Source organism: Cygnus atratus, chromosome 27 (assembly GCF_013377495.2).
Source record: "Cygnus atratus isolate AKBS03 ecotype Queensland, Australia chromosome 27, CAtr_DNAZoo_HiC_assembly, whole genome shotgun sequence".
NCBI lineage: Eukaryota > Metazoa > Chordata > Aves > Anseriformes > Anatidae > Cygnus > Cygnus atratus.
Genome location: NC_066388.1, coordinates 5,103,755 through 5,121,929, shown reverse-complemented (window position 1 = coordinate 5,121,929; position 18,175 = coordinate 5,103,755). Strand labels below are relative to the sequence as shown.

The following is an 18,175-nucleotide window of genomic DNA, read 5'->3' as shown; positions in this document are numbered from 1 at the left end:
TCTGTGCTTATGTAAAATGGGGGATGCCTTCATGGCTGGTCTGGATGAAGGCAGAAGATATGGCAGGCTCTTGCAAAGGGCATGACTTAGAGGCCTCCTAGGCAGAGTGAAAGGTTTATTTTTTACATGCCTCTGCATTGTCCCTTCGCAAGCATGTCAGGTACATTTCACACGGCTACACTTTTGAGCTGTTCTCCTTTATCAAGGGAGGATGACCAATTCCTTCTCTGGATACCCAGGAATATGGCAAAACTTGAGGATTGCCTTACTGCAAACTCCTGTGCTTGCAAAACATGGAAGAGAGGAGAAGGAAGAGAAATTAAACTGCTTGGGTTTTTTTTTCATCTTGGCAATGGGTAGTCCAGATTTTCCATCCTTTGACTACCTCTTGTTGGTGTTAATAGGTCCAAAACCTTTTCTTGTATTGGCGTCAGTAGGCTGACTTAGCTCCTTCCCTTGAGAACAAGCCATAGAAATGTATAAAAATAAAATTTGGAGAGTTATTTGCGTGAAGGCATAACAGACCTATTCCAATAGGGTTTTTAATGGTGCCTGTAGAAAGGATAAAATAATCTACAAGGAGTCTTGTATTAAATAAACATCACAGATTTCTCTTGTGCTTTTATGTCATTCTATGAGCTCTCTTCCATCCTTGCAGCTGCATCCTTTCCCCTGCTCATCCCTGGCAAAAAGAGCATCCTTCTACCATCCCAAATCCCAGTAGGGTCACACTTGGGCTGAACACATGTGAGCCTCCCATGGCCATAAGTGTCTTGAGGGCACCTGTGCTCAGGGTCGAGCAGATCCATGCAAGGAGCCTGCAGCTCCCTCTGTGGCTGCAGGCTCCTTGCATGGACTGACTCCTGAATAAACCCCTGAATCATCATTCAACCTAGTGCATCCAACCTTCCCATGGTTCCTACCTACACCCTAATTCATGGTGATCCTTTCGGCCTCACGTGAACATGTTTAAGCTGGAAATTTGAGGCAGCTGCATGCTGCTCATGGTCTGGAAATGAAACACCAGCAGGTTTGCACTCCTGTATCAGCCAAAACCCATGTCTAGAATTGTTTGTTATGTACCAGCTAAGTATTTCAGGTGTTTTTTTAAGCTTCTGGGAGAATAAACTTCGCAGCAAGACATTCTATCTCATATACAGAGGTGCCATCCTAGAGGATGTATGGGAAGGGACTGCACCAGACAGCCTATATATTGCTTATGCAAAGTAATGCTAATGAATAAGGTTGCTCCCCAAACTGGAAGGAGACCTGTCTTTAAGCTAGGGTTAATTCAGGTCAGGATTCATAGATGGCCAAGGGCGTGAGGAGCACCTTTGCTCTGGGATAGTCAGGGTGAGGATGCAGAGCACGGCCCCTGGGATCTCTCCTCCCACTCTTGGTTTGGCTTCCAGAGAGATTAATGATGAACAAAACAGAGCTGGAGACTGTTAGAGGAGGAAAGGAGCAGCTCAGAGCTCTGCTGATCACAGGAATAGGGGTGATTAACCTTTTTGTCAAAGTATTTGAAGAAATTAAGCAGTATAATTTATTGTGAAATTTTAGATTGATGGGCTGTTTAAATGGAACTGGCTGTGGCAAGTGTTAATTTGTTAAGAATTGAGAATTTTTTGCCCATGCCAGCCATCTTGAGCAAGATGAATCAGCAGCTGAGAGTTTTTTATTGGTTATTTTCTCTGCATGAAGCTGTGTTTTGCTTCACAGTGGGCAATGGGTGAGATCCTCAGGCATCTTCCCCATCCCTCCACTGCAGTATTTCCCACATTTCAGCAACATCAGCAGCAAAGCCTGGCTGGAGGGTCATATTCGAATCATAGAATCACTTAGGTTGGAAAAGACCTTTAAGATCATCAAGTCCAACCATTAATATTGAGGAAGCACAGCCACTTGCTTGCCCTGTGCAATTGCTTCAGTGCACAGGGAATATTTTTGCAAGAATGGGGGGAAAAACAGCTTCTTGGCATATTGTTTTATTTTTTTAAAAAAACTTTTTTTGTGATTTTTTTTAGCTTGTTGCAAACCTGCAGCAGCTCAAGGCAGGATTAAATGCTGTTTAATGTGGATTTTTGTTCTTTAATTTATGCTGCTGGAGTCTTTTTAATAAAAAAAAATGCTAATTTATCCATGTGCGGTCTGACAGACATCAAGGACTGCAATGCACTTGTTAAAGAGATAATCACAGATGTTGCCAGCAGTTTTGCCCTTACATGTGTTCCAGTTACCAGCGGTTGCTGCAGTCCTTGGAAAAGCAAAGCAAAATGCCACTTTCTGCTATGTCTATGCAGCCAGTGGGGGTTCGCATGCTCCATTCAGCCATTATTTGGGATAAGAACAGCCAGTGTTCATTCAGGCTGCACTTTTGCAAAGCTTACACTGGAGACTGGGGTTGTAGTCACTATTCTTTTAAATCCTCCTTAAATTAGGGGAAATTGTGTCCTTTCTGGAGGCAAGGTTACATATTGCATGGTCCAGGGAGAGCTGGGCATCACCTGTGTGACTTCCCAGGTTGGCAGTTTAGCGCTTGTAAGGAATTGCAGTAAACCTCAGCCAGCTTATCCCTTTCCATGTCTGTCTTCCCAAGTAGTGCTAGCACTTTTCATCCACTTACAAAGACCGTGAGCTATGCTCTTTCTTCAGGTTTTCTCTTGGAAACTGTGGATTTTTCTGGCTGTGAACCTCATCTGATGAAGTATTTGAAAGCAGTCATTTTTCCAATAGCCAGGTACAGCCAGCATCCCATGGACATATGCAAAATATGCCCACATTTGTTTATAAACCAAATGAGACTCCTGGATATTAAATATTAGCCTTGATTTCAATATGCGTGGAGCAGGCTGAATTGTATTACATAAATCTTTCTTTTTATATCTTGACTTGACAAGCTGTACAGCAGAAACACAGACCACAAGAAGGAAATAGAGTGTTGAACAAAGAAATCAGTGTGCAATGGCCAAAACACTGGAAAGAGGTTGGTTAGCAGCCCAAAAATCAAAAAGTTTTCTCTTTTCTCACAGTAGAAGTATTGATAAGAGTTCGCACCTTTTTTTTTCCTTTTTTTTCTGGTAAATGGAGTACAAAGCGCTCATTTTTTTAGAGTTTAGCTAAAGTTGAAAATACTGAAAAAGCAGAAAAATGTTTCCAAAAGGTGATTTCCTCTCTGTCTCACTGCTTGCCACCTTGCTGTAGCATTGCATGATCTATACATGCCCGGTTTGGTAAAACTATCAGCCACGTCACCTTGGGCTTCTTACCAAATCAACCTCTTATTAAACCAGTATAGATGTGTGCACTTCTTGCGTATTGTCTCTGCCTATGAGAGAATGGGTACTTGGTCAATTGTATTGCTTAATTATGAGATTCCCTTCCCAGTTAAATCTGGTCAAGATAAACTGATTTAGATGGTGATGAAAGTGGTGCTGCTTCTGCAGTGGGATTACACTAGTTGGCTCTTAGCAAATGAATGTGGTGCAAAACTCAGCCAGGGACAGCTAATTAAACCCCCTGCAGTTCTGGGTTTGGCACATTAAGTGGCGTGCTGCTGCAGTGTTGCTTTGGTTTTGCCAAACTTGGGAAATAATTTCTGGGTGTGCTTTGTAAACAGGCTCTGCTGATAAGCCAGTGGTCAAATTGAATATCATGGTAATAAATTACCTCCCCCCAATTTACTTTTTTAACTTGCTTTTAGATTTTTAGCTAGTTACCATGGTAACTTTCCACCTTCCTTTTTCTGGTGAGCGTCCAAAGTCACAGATGGAGGTAGCCTTGGGGAGACGTATGTGAGCCAAGCAAAGCTTTGCTGTCTATCCTCTGCAAAGTTGGATGCAACCCCATATGGGACATCTCAAATAGGGACTGAAGCTTTACGAAACTGATGGGTGTAGGCTGCAGGAATACCAGACCTCCTAGTTTAAGTTGTTTGCTCCATCAGCACATTGATTGCCAGCCTAAATTTGTTGCCACAATGAGTTCTGGCAGAGATATGAGTTACTGCCTGTACTCTGGAGATGGCTGACCCTACATTGGATGTCTGACTTGGAAACATCAGTGTTCAAACAACCACTGGCATTCCATCACAAAAGGTGTTGACTTTTCTGTGGACACCTATATCCACTCAGAGATAACAATTGCCTCCACTGCATCTGTTTTACCCGTGTCCCCATGCAGAATTTGGCCATCCAGATGGCATTTGGTTTCTTTTTTTTTAATTCATACTTGCTTCCTGCCACTCATTCTACATGGGAGCAAACTTAGGACAGAGATCTTCAGAAGAGATTTGCAGCTCTCTGGAGCAATCATAATGAACTGGTCTGATTTCTAAGTGTTTCTAAGCACCTCATGGTTTCCAGGTCTCCCTCTTCAAAGTTGACTGGTAGCCAGCACAGCCTTGCTTGGAGCAGGGCTAATCCTTCTCTTTTTTTTTTCTTTTTTTTTTCAGTTCTTCTGGGTTCTTCTGGTGATCTTTCTCATGGAGCTGCTGCTGATATGCATTGAAATCATCTTTGAAAACAAGGTGAGTGCGATCAGGAGGCTGGAGAGCTGCACATTTGCTTAGCGTGGCAGCATACTGCAGCCCTGCATGTCATCAGGGAAAATTTCCTTCTCACCTCAAGTATGTGTCCGTGTATGTCCTGAAACTGGAAGATTTTCATTTTTCTTGCTCTTCTTGGGCTGTGCCTTGCACTCTGGAGCTGCAGTGGACCTACAGCACCACCCAGAGCTCCTGCCACAGTGGCAGCTCCCATGCAGCCAAAAATTCTTTTTTTTTTTTTTTTGAGAGGACTCATTAAGTTCCTCACCTCACTTTTGTTAACAGCTGGCTTGTATTTGCAAGGACAGGATTGAGTTACAGATGAACTAAGTAACATTGGTGAACACTTCCAATGCATGTCCTTTCTGTCTGTCCACATTCTGCTGAAGAAACTCTGCCATTTTCAATTTTATTTTAGCATTGTAATTGATCAAATGATGAAATATCAAATCTCGGTTTCTGCTGGCTCAAAGAATGTGCAGACCAGGAGAGCACCATCTGAAATATGTACTTAGGGACTATAAAAATCAATTCACTTTTGCACAAACAGCTTGATGCTTTCAAACCTGTAAAGGTTGGTGGGCTATGGATAGTTTGAGGATTTAGGTACTTGGTGATTCCCAAAGTGGAAGAGAGGCAAAGGAGGAGGACATTGCCTTTTGGATGCTGCATCAAACTTTGTCCAGCCGATTTTGAGAGCTCTCCAAAACTCTCCAGTCCTGGGAAAATGAAGGGTATTGGGTCACCAGCAGGGAGACATGATTCTCTAAGGAAAATCAGCACTTGAGTCTTTCCCATGTATAGAAAATCAATATGTGCTGGCACACAGTGGCTTTATTTTCATGAAAATTGGCATGAAATCCTCTGCTTTGCTCCAACTATCTACCTTTGTCCGCCAGTATGGGTGTTCAGCACCATCTTGTGCTTCAGACATGTTGCATGGAATCCATACAGAGAGGGGATCACAGCTTTGTGATTAAGCTCAAGGATGCAGTAAAACCATTGGTGTGTAAATTGTCCCTTAATTTAAATTTAACAGGCAATATCAAAACCCAATTAAAAATCAAACAATGAAGGAGAGAGAAAAGAGAGATACGAGTTATGAATCCATTTGACCTAAAATTGTTAGGAGGCGCAAATCTGCATTTGCAACAATGTTTGTTTATTAAACTTGTTAGAAAGATTTAATTGGTTTTAGTATTAAATAAGATGGGGGGGAGGGGGCAATGAGGAATTAATTTGGTGGCCTTGTAGCCATTGAATATTGAAATATACCCTGTTGATATGCAATTTTTTTTTTTTTGAGATTATTGAAGATAACCGGTTTGGTGTCCTTGAAGCAAAGTGAGTGGAAATGTCTCATAACCAGAACTTAATGATTTAACCCTGCAATGTTTAGCTCCAAACTTGAAGTCAAGATTTAATTTGAGACACTGCCCTCTAGACTGATGTCTTCTTGGAGGGTGACAAGATTGCAGGGTGAGCCTACCTGGGGAAAAAAGCAGGGAACAGTAAAGCTCAGGCATTGCCTGTTGTGATGGTTGTAGCAGTGGGAAAAACAGAAATTAACATTTTAATAAACTTCCACATGAGCAGTTTCTTAAAGGCTTTTTAAGTTCCCCTTCCCTGATCTCTTGCTGTTGGCAGGCTTTGTTTTCTACTCCGATATGCCTTCATTTTTTTTTCCCCAATGTTCTTCTTCCTGTTCCCAGTTTGCCCAACCTCTAATTTTCATGTCAGAGTGAATTTTGAAGAACAATGTTTTCTCCCCCCTTCTTTCCCCCTGCTTCTAACTCAGAAAAGGTTCCCTTTTCCTTCATTAATATATCTGCCTGGTGCTTTGTCAGGAACCAAATGGCAAACCTGTGCTGTGCTTTGGCTTTGCATAAGACACTTTGAGGCTCTGCTTCCAGCTCACTAATAAGCTTTCCATTCATCTGTGAAATGCATTTTTCATTCAGTTAGTCTTTAATTTGAAATGCCTGATGTGTCAAAGTGTCCTCAGAGATACAGGACAGAGAGCATCAGGGAGAACCCAGACCGGTTGTGCTGCTGCCTCTCCAGGCATAATTGAATTGCTGGATGATTTGTTGGGATTAGCAGTGATTGAGGGCTCTTACGAGGTCTCTGCTCCTGTGTACAGCTCATCTGAGGGAAATACCACCACGCAGCTGGTGGAGTTGGCTATCACGAGACATTTTGCCTATTACAGCTGCTCCTAATGCTTGTGAGGGGTTACAGTTATGTCAGTGGATGGGATTTGAGGGCTTTAGGGAGCTCCCAAAGAAGTCACCCTAAAAATTCGATTTAATATGCAGCATATAGGAAAAGTCAAATGAGTAAAGGATCGCTTTGCCGGATTAATTGCAGCATGCAGGCAACAGAGAGATGCTATGAGATGCTGCTAACCAAGAGAGCTCAAAAATGATGAATTTTGCACTAAGAAACAGAGTTGTGACATCATATGAGCTAGATTCTTAATCTGGTAACAGCTGGTAAAGCTTGCTATGAAAAGATTTCTCTGCATCTTTTTCATGGTTTGTAGTATTTTCACATAGTCTGTTCCATATGTGAACTGTGATTTTGCTTTTTCTGTCCCCAGATGAATGCAGTATTCCACTCCAACATCCAAGAGGGCATCCGACACTATTATGATGACCTCGACTTCAAGAATATCTTGGATTTTGTACAAGAAAAGGTTTGATTTTGCACAGGGGACAGCACTGGGGAGGTCTGCCTGTGAAGTTTTTCAAGCATATTATACTGCTGTGAATGGGAAACATAATGAGTGATTAACTTTGTGCATCATTGAAGCAGAAGCATTAATTTTCACTGCTCTTTTAGATTTTATTTCTTAAAATCATTGAATATCCCACGTTGGAAGGGACTGATCATCAGGTCATAGAATCATAGAGTGGTTTGGGTTGGAAAGAACCTTAAAGATCGTCTAATTCCAACCCTGACACATATCACTAGACCAAGTTGCCCAAAGCCCCATCCAGCCTGGCCTTGAACACTTTCAAGGGTGGGGCATCCACAGCTTCTCTGGACAACCTGTTCCAGTGCCTCACCACCCACACAGGAAAGAGTTTCTTCCTTATATCTAATATAAATACGTATGTTTTAGTTTAAAACCATTACTCCTTGTCCTATCACTACATGCCCTAGCCCACTTTACATATTGGAAGGCTGCTCAAAGGTCTCCCTCTTCTCCAGGTTGAACAATCCCAACTCTCTTAGCCTGACTTCATAGGCTCTGAACATCTTTTGTGGCTCTCCTCTGGACCCACTCCAACAGGTCCATGTCTTTCTGATGTTGGGGGCCCCAGAGCTGAACACAGTACTCTAGGTCATGTTTCACTCTAGGTGGAGTCCAAGTCCTGGCTCCACACAGGAGCACACACAATTCAACCGTATTTGTAAGACCATTGTCCAAACACTTCTTGAACTCCAGCAGGAGTGACCACTTACCTGTTTCAGTGCCCGACCACCCTCCCGGTGAAGAACCTTTTCCTAATATCCAGCCTGAACCTCCCCTGCCACAGCTCCACGCCGTTCCCTCGGGTCTCATCGCTGTCACCAGAGAGCAGGGAGCAGCGCCTGCCCCCCGCCTCGCTCCCCTTGAGAGGAAGCTGCAGGCCGCCCTCTGTCTCCTCTTCTCTGGGCTGAAAAAATCAAGTGATCTCAGCCACTCCTCCTCCATCTTCTCCTCTAGGCTTTTCACCATTTTTGTTGCCTTCCTTTGCATGCTCTCTCACAGTTTGATGTCCTTCTTTTACACTGGCACCCCAAACTGTGCACGGTGCTTGAGGTGAGGCCTCACCAGCACAGAGCAGAGTGGGACAGCCACTTCCCTTGAGCAGCTGACAGTGCTGTGCCTAAAGCAGCCCAGGGTACGGTCAGCCCGTTTGGCTGCCAGGGCACACTGCTGGCTCGTGTTCAACTTGCCGTCAACCAGAACCCGCAGATCCCTCTCCGGGGGGCTGCTCTCCAGCCTCCCGTCCCCCAGTCTTTACGCATAGCCAGGGTCACCCCGTCCCAGGTGCAGAATCCAGCGCTTGCTCTTGTTAAACTTCCTGCGGTTGGTGATTGCCCAGCCCTCCAATTCGTCAAGATCTCTCTGCAAGGCCTCTCTGCTCTCAAGGGAGTCAGCGGCTCCTCCTAATTTAGTATCAGTTGCAAGCTTACTTAGCATGCATTCCAGTCCTGCATCCAGATCATGTATAAAACATTGAAGAGAACTGGCCCCAAAATGGAGCCCTGGGGAACCCCTTTAGTGACTGGCCATCAGCCCGATGTAACCCTGACTGTAACACTTTGAGCCCAATCCATCAGCCAAATGCTGAACCATCATAATATCTCTCTTAGCAAGGTGATTCATATCTTCATTTGAATTGCTCTTTTTGCCTGGCTTTGCACTGTGCTGCTCTCCAAGCCTATTCCACAGGTGGTTTTGGCCAGCCTGTGCTCTTGTGAGAACTATGAAGAGCATGTTCAGTTCTGTAATGGAGCACAGACAAGGAGACCCCACCCATTTATTTATATTTCCCATTCCTGATTGAAAACTGCCTGATTTTTTTTATTGCTATCACATACTGCATGGAAACAGTAGGTGTAGGAATGAAATAATATGTGCAAAAGCTGCTTTGGGAATGTGGTAACCCTTAGGTAGGCCACCTTAGATAACTTTCTTTTCTGGGACATGTCATCTACAGCCAGGCAAGCACTTCACTGATTGCTGATAATGTGTTTCCACATGGTAGCTGTGAGGAGAGCGCCTAGCTTTCCATGGGCAGCACTGCAAGCTGCCCCATGGACTGGTGAGAGAGGTGCTAGTCCGCACCTTATCTGGTGTTGGGGCTTGGCAATTTTCTCAAGCCAACCTGCAGTTCAATAAACTATTCACCTTGCAGCTGTCTTTTTTTAACCAAACTTTTGATATGCCTCTGCCACTGTTGCCTCGTATTTCATGCACTGCGTAGTTTTTTGAGTTGCCTGTGGTTGCTAGTCCTGCTTTTTATTAAATTAAAATGCCTTCCTAATTACTGCCCTCTACCTCCAGCTAGATGTTTCCGACAAGCCCCTTCCCTTCCATCTCACAAAACCCCAGGTAATCATGCTTCAGCAAAGCAATGATGCATCCCTCCAAGTACACTGAAAAGCCAGACTGAGGGAATAATCCGTGATGTGGTACCACTCAGAAACAAAATCCCTAATTTATACACAGGATTAAGGCGAGAGATTGAGTCGTGTTGCCAGCAATAGGTTATTGATGAAACTCTGCCTTGCTAACCATTCTCTGAGAAGCTTTTTTGCTGCAGTATAGTTTAGGACACACTTCGTACCACACATGCATTCAGCAGAGAGCTTGCAGACCTAATTTAAAGTCAAACTTGAAGATTTGTCCACACCATTAAGAGTATGGCCAGTTTGGACAAGTATGGTTGGCTCTAACATATTATTTGTTTTTCCAGTAAAGTGAGGAGCTGCTCCTGGGAATTAGGGAAAGTAGATTTGCTCCTGTTTTGAGCGAGGATATGAAGTTTGACTGTTATTTGTGTTATTGTGAAAGGAAACACTCGGCTCAAAGCATTTGATGAAGTCTTTGAGGAAAAAAAAAAAAAAAACAAAGTGGAAAAAGCAAAACCTCAAGATCTAGGAGAGGTAAATGGGAGAAACCACATCCAAGCTGCATGCTCACAGCTTGGTTTTGCCAGCAGAGCTGCTTTTCAGAGCTGCTTTCTCTCACCTCAGGTTGATTTCTCTCCTTTCATTGTGGGTTGGAGCATCATAAATATATGAATCTTATCTCTAGCTTTGAAGGAGACCAAGAAGCTCCTTCCTCTTTGATGTAGTTGAAATTTAAGGCTGGTGGTGACCTCCACACTCCCCTCTCTTTTTAAATACCTACTTCTGACTCTTGGAGTTGTCATTACTGAACCAAATGCATTAATAAAACTGGGAGACCTCTAAAGGTTTCAAGACTTGACTGATCTCAAGAAAGATCTTAATCTTTTTTTAAAGTTTGGCTCCAAACTCTCTAAAAAGGTGCTGTAATTCAGTCCTCTCTGTATGAATGATAAATGGATGCTGCCATGAGCCAACACAAATGCATGTGGGAGCCATCCTCGATGAGCCCTGGCAAGGAGGTTAGACCACAGATCTCCAGATAAAGCAGATCTGTTTGCGGGAAGGTTTCTGTATCTCCAAACAAGCAAGGACTAGGCACTTATCATATAATCCTACCCCCTTTTTATGATATTTTCCTGTCTACTTCCTCACTTGAGTTTTTGTTTAAGTTTTCAGGGGGAGATATTCATCTCATAGTGTCTCCCTCTGTACTTAGAAGTTATGGCTACTTCTAATATTGCCGGTAAGTTTTTAGCATCCGCATATTTTCTTTTGTAGCAAGAGAAGGAGCTTTGCAAGAACTTGCAGCTCATTGCTGTGAGTTTTTGTATTAGAGTATAATTTGCAAGCCAGGTTTTTGTATTAGAGTATAATTTGCAAGCCAGGAACAACAGCAACATCAGCAATTGAAATGCATCCTACTGAGATAGGAGTGGGGAGAAGCAGTGCAGAAGCATAACTTCTTTTAAGAGAGTAAATCGCAGCATTCTTGCATTCTTGCTGTTCTAGGCATTATGCTCAGCAACACTTGGATTAGATAAAAAAATGGTGGAGTTGCTGATGCCAGTGGTCTCATAATTACTTGGACTTGGCTCCTGTGGGGCTTTTACAAGACCTGAGCAGCCCAGACCACCTTGGAGGGATGAAAATTTGCATCCAGTCTGGAAGGATTGCACCCAGGCTTGGTGGGTTTTGCTTGTTTGTTTTGTTTTGTTTTGTCAAAAACAGGCTCAGAGCACCGTATTATCACCATTTAGTGCTTATTCTTGCCATTTTGGGGGTAAAAATCTTGTCTATTCATTGGTTACCTGGCACACAGCTCATTTAGCTCAGGCAAAACCATGCTACGCCCCTTAGGTATTAAATTTTGCTTAAACCCTCTCTCAAGCAATGCTTTGAATTACAGCTGACTGCTTCCAAACATATAAACCAGTATCATACATTAAAATAAGTAATTATGGTCCTTTCCTAAATAACAGATGTACATAGAAGTGCCAGACAGTAGTTATTACATTACCCTGATTATGGCACAAATAAGGTGGTTTTACCTGCCAACACCTATTTGGTCTTGCTGCCTGTGAACAGGAAGATATTGAAATAAATATGCCTTAAAAATAATATTTACCTTTTATATTATTTGTTTTTGCTGAACTACTGCCCTTTGTACCCCATGGATGCAAGGCTGGAGACTAAAATGACTCAGTTTGCTGAAAATCTCTAACTGCAGCTCTGTGCTGCTCCTTGCTTTGTGTCTTTTGAATGGTTTGCTGAGTGCAGGTGAGTGCACTGCTGAGTGCAGTGCTGAGCAGCTCCAACCTCAAAGTAAGGCTTGGAGAGCTGAAGGTGTTATGCTTGCAAACCTGCATCTTTATTCTTCAGGTAGAATAAAGGCAGCTTCCACCAGCGTGGCTCGTTTTAGTGCATTGCTTTGAGGCCACTGTACAGGGCTATGGTCATTAGCCATAATAAGCCTGCATGTCAGGGGTTGTAGCAGCAGTACTCGAAGCATAGCACTTCTTGGACTTTTTTTTTTTTTTTCCTCCTGTGTGTTAGCCCTCTCTGAGGTCTGGGAACCAATATGAAAGTAAAACACAGAACCAGATCTGTCTCCACTTATGAAAAATAAATCCAGGCACAACAGCAGTTCAGCCTAAACCTCTCTTTGCAGAGAAGAAAACACCCTGGTGAGGCTTCCCAGCAGCTAGTAACACTCATTACAATGATTTTGTACCAATTTTTGCAGAATTATAAAAGCAAATGGAAGAAACTTCTTTGCAGCACGGGAATACAGAGCAGGGTAGGAATATCCAATATCCCTTTAGGGTTTTTTCTCTCCTCTTTCCGGACAAGTTTTGCAAGCTTGTCTCCCTCGCTGATACAGATGGGATTAAAAGTAATAGAGGAATTAAAGGTAGGAAGTTAGTAATTAGTTTTCAATTTGTGGGCTGGCAGCTCCTGGCCATATCTGCCCATTTGGGCATGGGAGGAGGCCATGAGGACCCAAGGAGCTGATGGCTTTTCCTGCTCCTTTTTGTCAAGTATTGCCACCAATCTATGAGCAGGAGATGGAACAGATACTCATGGGGTATTAATTAAACTTGTCCTGAAAACTGCTCCTTGGAGACTGTGGTGCTTACAGAAATGGGGAAAACCTGGAATTTTCTGTCTTGTCAAGCACACACACAGCTCTCCTGCCCACTTCAGGCTTTTCTTTCTGGGGGAAATGTAAAGATTCAAGCTTGTTTAGCAAGAGAAGGGATGATTTGATATGTAATAAGCCCAGTTTTATTCCACAGAGAACAGAAAATGACTTTCATTAAACTTTTTTTTTCCCATTATACAAGAAGTAGAAAAAAAGAAGCTTTTTCATTTGTAGCTGCAGCATTTGATCTCTAATTTAACTTAATGGGAAGAGAAATCCCTGTTAGACTGCAGAGTATTATTAGCATACTGTTGAATAACACCAACTAGTTGAGCAAAGAAATACATTTATTCAAGGTGCTGAAATAGCCATCTCTCCTGCACACCCCAAGAATAGGATGGATTAGTTACCTATAATTAAATCATCTGGAAGAAAGCATGAATGAGCCTGATCTTTCCTGGTCCTGTGAAAGCCAGGATGCCTCCTACACATGCATGCACATCTCTATACCTGCTACACACTTCTAAAATGGGGCTAAACCAGGCTAAACATCTGCTTTAGCTTTTTGTTTGTGTGTTTGTTAGTTTTTAATGCAGAGTCTTCAGCTTCCTGGAAAGTAAGAAATAACTGTGGATCTCTTTATAGTAGCATTGCAAAACAGCACTGAAGATTCAGTGCAAGGCTGGAGAGGAGATGCATCAGTGAGTTGGAAATGTTGAGGTTTGCTCATCTGCATGTCTCACTCTTTCCTTTTCTTTTGCAGTTTTCTTGCTGTGGTGGTGATGAATACCGAGACTGGGAGGTTAACCTATACCACTCGTGCAATGGCAGTGGGCCACTTGCATGTGGGGTGCCCTACACGTGCTGTATCAGGAAGGTAAAGCAGCCAAGGCATGGAAAGTTTTTACTTCTTGTTTCTGTACTTGAGTTTTGTATGAACTGTGTTGCCATTTTGAAAAGTGGTTTGAGACAGCATCAGCATTTCATGCTAAAGAAACTAAAATATACGTACATATGGGTTGCACTGCATTTTAGTATGGTCTGCTGTTTTAATGCAGCATAAATAACAAAGAACTGGGATATTAATTGCATTTGTATTGTGCCAAGGAGTTGTTAGAAATGCTGAGTTCCCATCTCTCTACCTACTATGGGATGTAATGCTTTGGAGGATGGTTTTGCAAAGACTTAAATGCTTGGCTGTATCACAACGTGGATCCAAGTTAGCTGTTGTCCTTTGTTTTCCTCTGCAAGAGCATACATTTCTCAGCCAGCTGCCACAATGTTTAGCAGAATGGGGTTCATGTTTGCTGGCATCTGCTTGTAACATGGTGGTTTTGAGGGTTTTGATGTAAGTGGAGCCAGGAGAGGAGTTCAATTTGCACCCTTGTGCAATTGAATAAAAAAAGTCTTGTGAGCAAATGCAACTCCAAGGCTGCATTTCTGACATGCTGTGAACTGGGACAAGGTCTCCCCTTGGAGGGAAGGTTGGGTGTGTTTGCCACTGCATGACCATGAAGGTTTATTAAACTGATTTTCTGAGCTGCAAGCCAAGATTCTCCTATGTAGTGCTGCTGAGACTAAGCTAAGTGCTCTCACACTGTTTTGCTTAATACAATGGTCTGCCTTGTTGCAATCAGTCTAACTCATACTGAGGGAAAACAGAAAAGCTCAGCCAAGGCTGGGTAAAAAAGTGCAAATATCCCTGGCTACTGTGCCTAAAAATGATATCCATGGTGCTAAAAATGAGTTACTAGCATAATCCTGACTTTAACACTAGTGATGGGCCCTGGGAGTCCAAGAGCCCTGAGTTGGAGGACCATGACTGGGGAACAATAAACTCTCAGCCAACTCTGAACTTGTGAAGGATTTCCTGCTCCAGCTAGATGCACATTAGTCTGATGGGATTCATCAAGAAGAGCTGGCTGATGTCACCACTAGACCCCTCTCGGTTATTTTTCAATGGCCTTGGGAATCTGGAGTGATCCCAGTTGACTGGAAGCTTGCAAATGTTGTCCCAGTTTCCAAGAAGGCTAAGAAAGAAGGCCCTGGTAATTACAGGCCTGTCAGCTCATATCAGTGCCTGGCAAAATTATGGAGAAGAGTATTCTGGAAGCTACTGAAAACCACCTGAAAGACAACACAGTCATTTGTCACAGCCAACATGGGCTTACAAGGAAAGTCCTGTTTAACTAACCAAATTTCCTTTTACAACAACGTTACCCACGTAGCTGACCAAGGGAAACCAGTAAATGTGAACTTTTTGGAATTCAGCAAAGCTCTTGATGCTGTTTCTCACAGTATCCTTCTGGACAAAACGTCTAGCATACAGCTAGAAAAATACATGCTACAAAGGGTGAACAACTGGCTGACAGGCTGGGCTTAAAAGGTAAATTGGGTTACATTGGGCTGGTGTCTAATGGGGACTAATGGAGTTCCCCAGGGCTCCATTTTGGGGCCAGTTCTCTTCAATGTTTTATACATGATCTGGATGCAGGACTGGAATGCATGCTAAGTAAGCTTGCAACTGATACTAAATTAGGAGGAGCCGCTGACTCCCTTGAGAGCAGAGAGGCCTTGCAGAGAGATCTTGACGAATTGGAGGGCTGGGCAATCACCAACCGCAGGAAGTTTAACAAGAGCAAGCGCTGGATTCTGCACCTGGGACGGGGTGACCCTGGCTATGCGTAAAGACTGGGGGACGGGAGGCTGGAGAGCAGCCCCCCGGAGAGGGATCTGCGGGTTCTGGTTGACGGCAAGTTGAACACGAGCCAGCAGTGTGCCCTGGCAGCCAAACGGGCTGACCGTACCCTGGGCTGCTTTAGGCACAGCACTGTCAGCTGCTCAAGGGAAGTGGCTGTCCCACTCTGCTCTGTGCTGGTGAGGCCTCACCTCAAGCACCGTGCACAGTTTGGGGTGCCAGTGTAAAAGAAGGACATCAAACTGTGAGAGAGCATGCAAAGGAAGGCAACAAAAATGGTGAAAAGCCTAGAGGAGAAGATGGAGGAGGAGTGGCTGAGATCACTTGATTTTTTCAGCCCAGAGAAGAGGAGACAGAGGGCGGCCTGCAGCTTCCTCTCAAGGGGAGCGAGGCGGGGGGCAGGCGCTGCTCCCTGCTCTCTGGTGACAGCGATGAGACCCGAGGGAACGGCGTGGAGCTGTGGCAGGGGAGGTTCAGGCTGGATATTAGGAAAAGGTTCTTCACCGGGAGGGTGGTCGGGCACTGAAACAGGTAAGTGGTCACTCCTGCTGGAGTTCAAGAAGTGTTTGGACAATGGTCTTACAAATACGGTTGAATTTTGTGTGCTCCTGTGTGGAGCCAGAAGTTGGAGTCAATGATATTTGTGGGTCCTTTCCAATTCATGATACTCTATTATTCTATGATCCCAGTGGCAAAATCTCCTTGGAATTAAGAGCAACAGGCAGCATTACCTCTGAAACCTGGCCATTCCCCAAGCTTTATGAATTCCACAAGGAAAATATAGCATAAATCTCTTATTGTTGTTAGCTTTTTAATTTTTTTAAAGGAAAAAGAGGAACTGTGGGGTGTTTTATTATCGGTCTAAGCATGACATGCAAATCATCTGCAAAAATAATTTTTATCTCTAATCAGGGTGTTGATTAAGGATCTTTGTCAGCTCCTGAAGTTGAATTAGAAATTCATATGTTGTCCTTTTCTATTGGTAGTGAGTATGTGTTGGAGAAAGTCAGGTGCATTTTTCATTATTTTTACACTCCCCGTGGTATGTTGGAACAATGTGGGAAACAGAACACCTTTGCCTGACAGGCACTGTTCAAGTTATAAAAATCACAGATGTGTAATATAGTGGGATAAGAAATAAGGCAACTTTCTGGCTTCACGTTTTAATGAGCCATGTCTGGAGGATGCTCTAGCAAAGGACTCCAGCCCCTGGGAGGGAATGTTGATGGCAAATTCTGTACATTTTTTTCCAGAGTTAAAGCCTGTGAATGTGTCTCTGACTGCCAGAGAGGTTTTATTGAAAGTGAGGCCTTGCCAAATGAATCTAAATCTCCACATGGAATGAAACTCTTTCTTGGCAAGAGCAGTAACCAGGTAGATAGATGTGGCCTCTTTCTTCATTTATTTGTTTTTTTGGCACTGCTTTTGTTTAAGAATCCATCGCTATACAATATCAATAGTATATTAAATGGGTCATGAGAGCAAGATCCCTTGGAAATTTTTCACTCTCTGTGGCACAGAACAAGCTAATAAAAATATTTTTAACAACAGAATAAAAAATAATAAAAATAAAAAATAATAAAAAACATATTTGCATGTTAATAATAAGTGCGTAATTGCATTATAATAATAATTGCATAATTGCTATTGCAAGTCTCAGTATAGTTGTTACCTGAAATTGCAAAGTTGTTGTGGAGGTTTTCCTTGCAGGCTGAGAAGATGGGAAAAGCACCTCAGGATGAAGACAGTACCTGTCTATGATGCTCTGGACATACCATGTTGTTCTGAGCAATGTACAAACCCTATTCAAAATCCTTTTCTCCAAAATATGCTACTTAAAGGCTGAAGAGAAGATTTTGCCTTGGCCCTGCAGTTGGAGGGATAACTAAAGGCCACACTTGGCATGTGTATGTTTCCCACAGTATTCTCCTGGGGAAACTGGCTGCCAGTGGCCTGGACTGGTATACTCTTTTCTGGGTAAAGAACTGGCTGGAGGGCTGTGTCCAGTGGGTAGTGGAGTCACTTTTCCTGGCAGTGTTCAGGAAGCGCCTGGACAAAGTGCTATGATATATGATTTAGTAGCTTAGTGGGTAGTATTGGTGATAGGAGGACGGTTGGACTAGATGATCTTGTAGGTCCTTTCCAACCTCGTGTTTCTATGATTCTATGAATTTATCTGTGCTGAACCACAATGGTCTCTCCACTGTGAATAACCCTTGTACCAACCAGTTTAAATAAACCAGTTTGTAGGGCAAGAAACCCTTTTCTTCTTTTGCAACAAAATGTTGCTAAGACAGTATCCTCATCACTAAGTACTTTTCTAAATGGTTTTCCATTGCAGTTAGGCCTTCTCCTGTGGAAGGCACAGGGTAGCTGTGCCTCTGCCAAGCACAGTGTCTCTGAACCCCTCATGAAATATCTGATTTTGGTAGGGGGGAAACTGTTGGTTAAAAGAAAAGTGCAAGCATTGCAGTCCTCTGCCCTTGGTGGGTTTTAAACGTCTGCATTTGTTGCTGTTTTGTGATCTCTGAAGGCATCAAAATTCACTTGGGAAGACTAAGGACATCTGCTGGTTTTTATGTTAGAAATATCAGTTCCACTCGGACTTTCACTTCCATGCAAGACAATAACAAAGATAAATCAAGGCTAAAAACTCACT

General features: G+C 43.2%; 1 protein-coding gene across 2 annotated transcripts in view; it reads left to right on the top strand.

Annotated features, from left to right (window-relative positions):
* The window catches only part of LOC118259344 (tetraspanin-15-like), a 52,272-nt gene that overhangs the window by 19,054 nt on the left and 15,043 nt on the right, over positions 1-18,175 (top strand). For both annotated transcript variants that reach the window (XM_035568782.2, XM_035568780.2), the window contains 3 exons: positions 4,454-4,528; positions 7,149-7,244; positions 13,582-13,695. In XM_035568782.2, the coding sequence (XP_035424675.1) occupies positions 4,454-4,528; positions 7,149-7,244; positions 13,582-13,695 (285 nt within the window). The remainder of the gene's footprint in view (positions 1-4,453; positions 4,529-7,148; positions 7,245-13,581; positions 13,696-18,175) is intronic.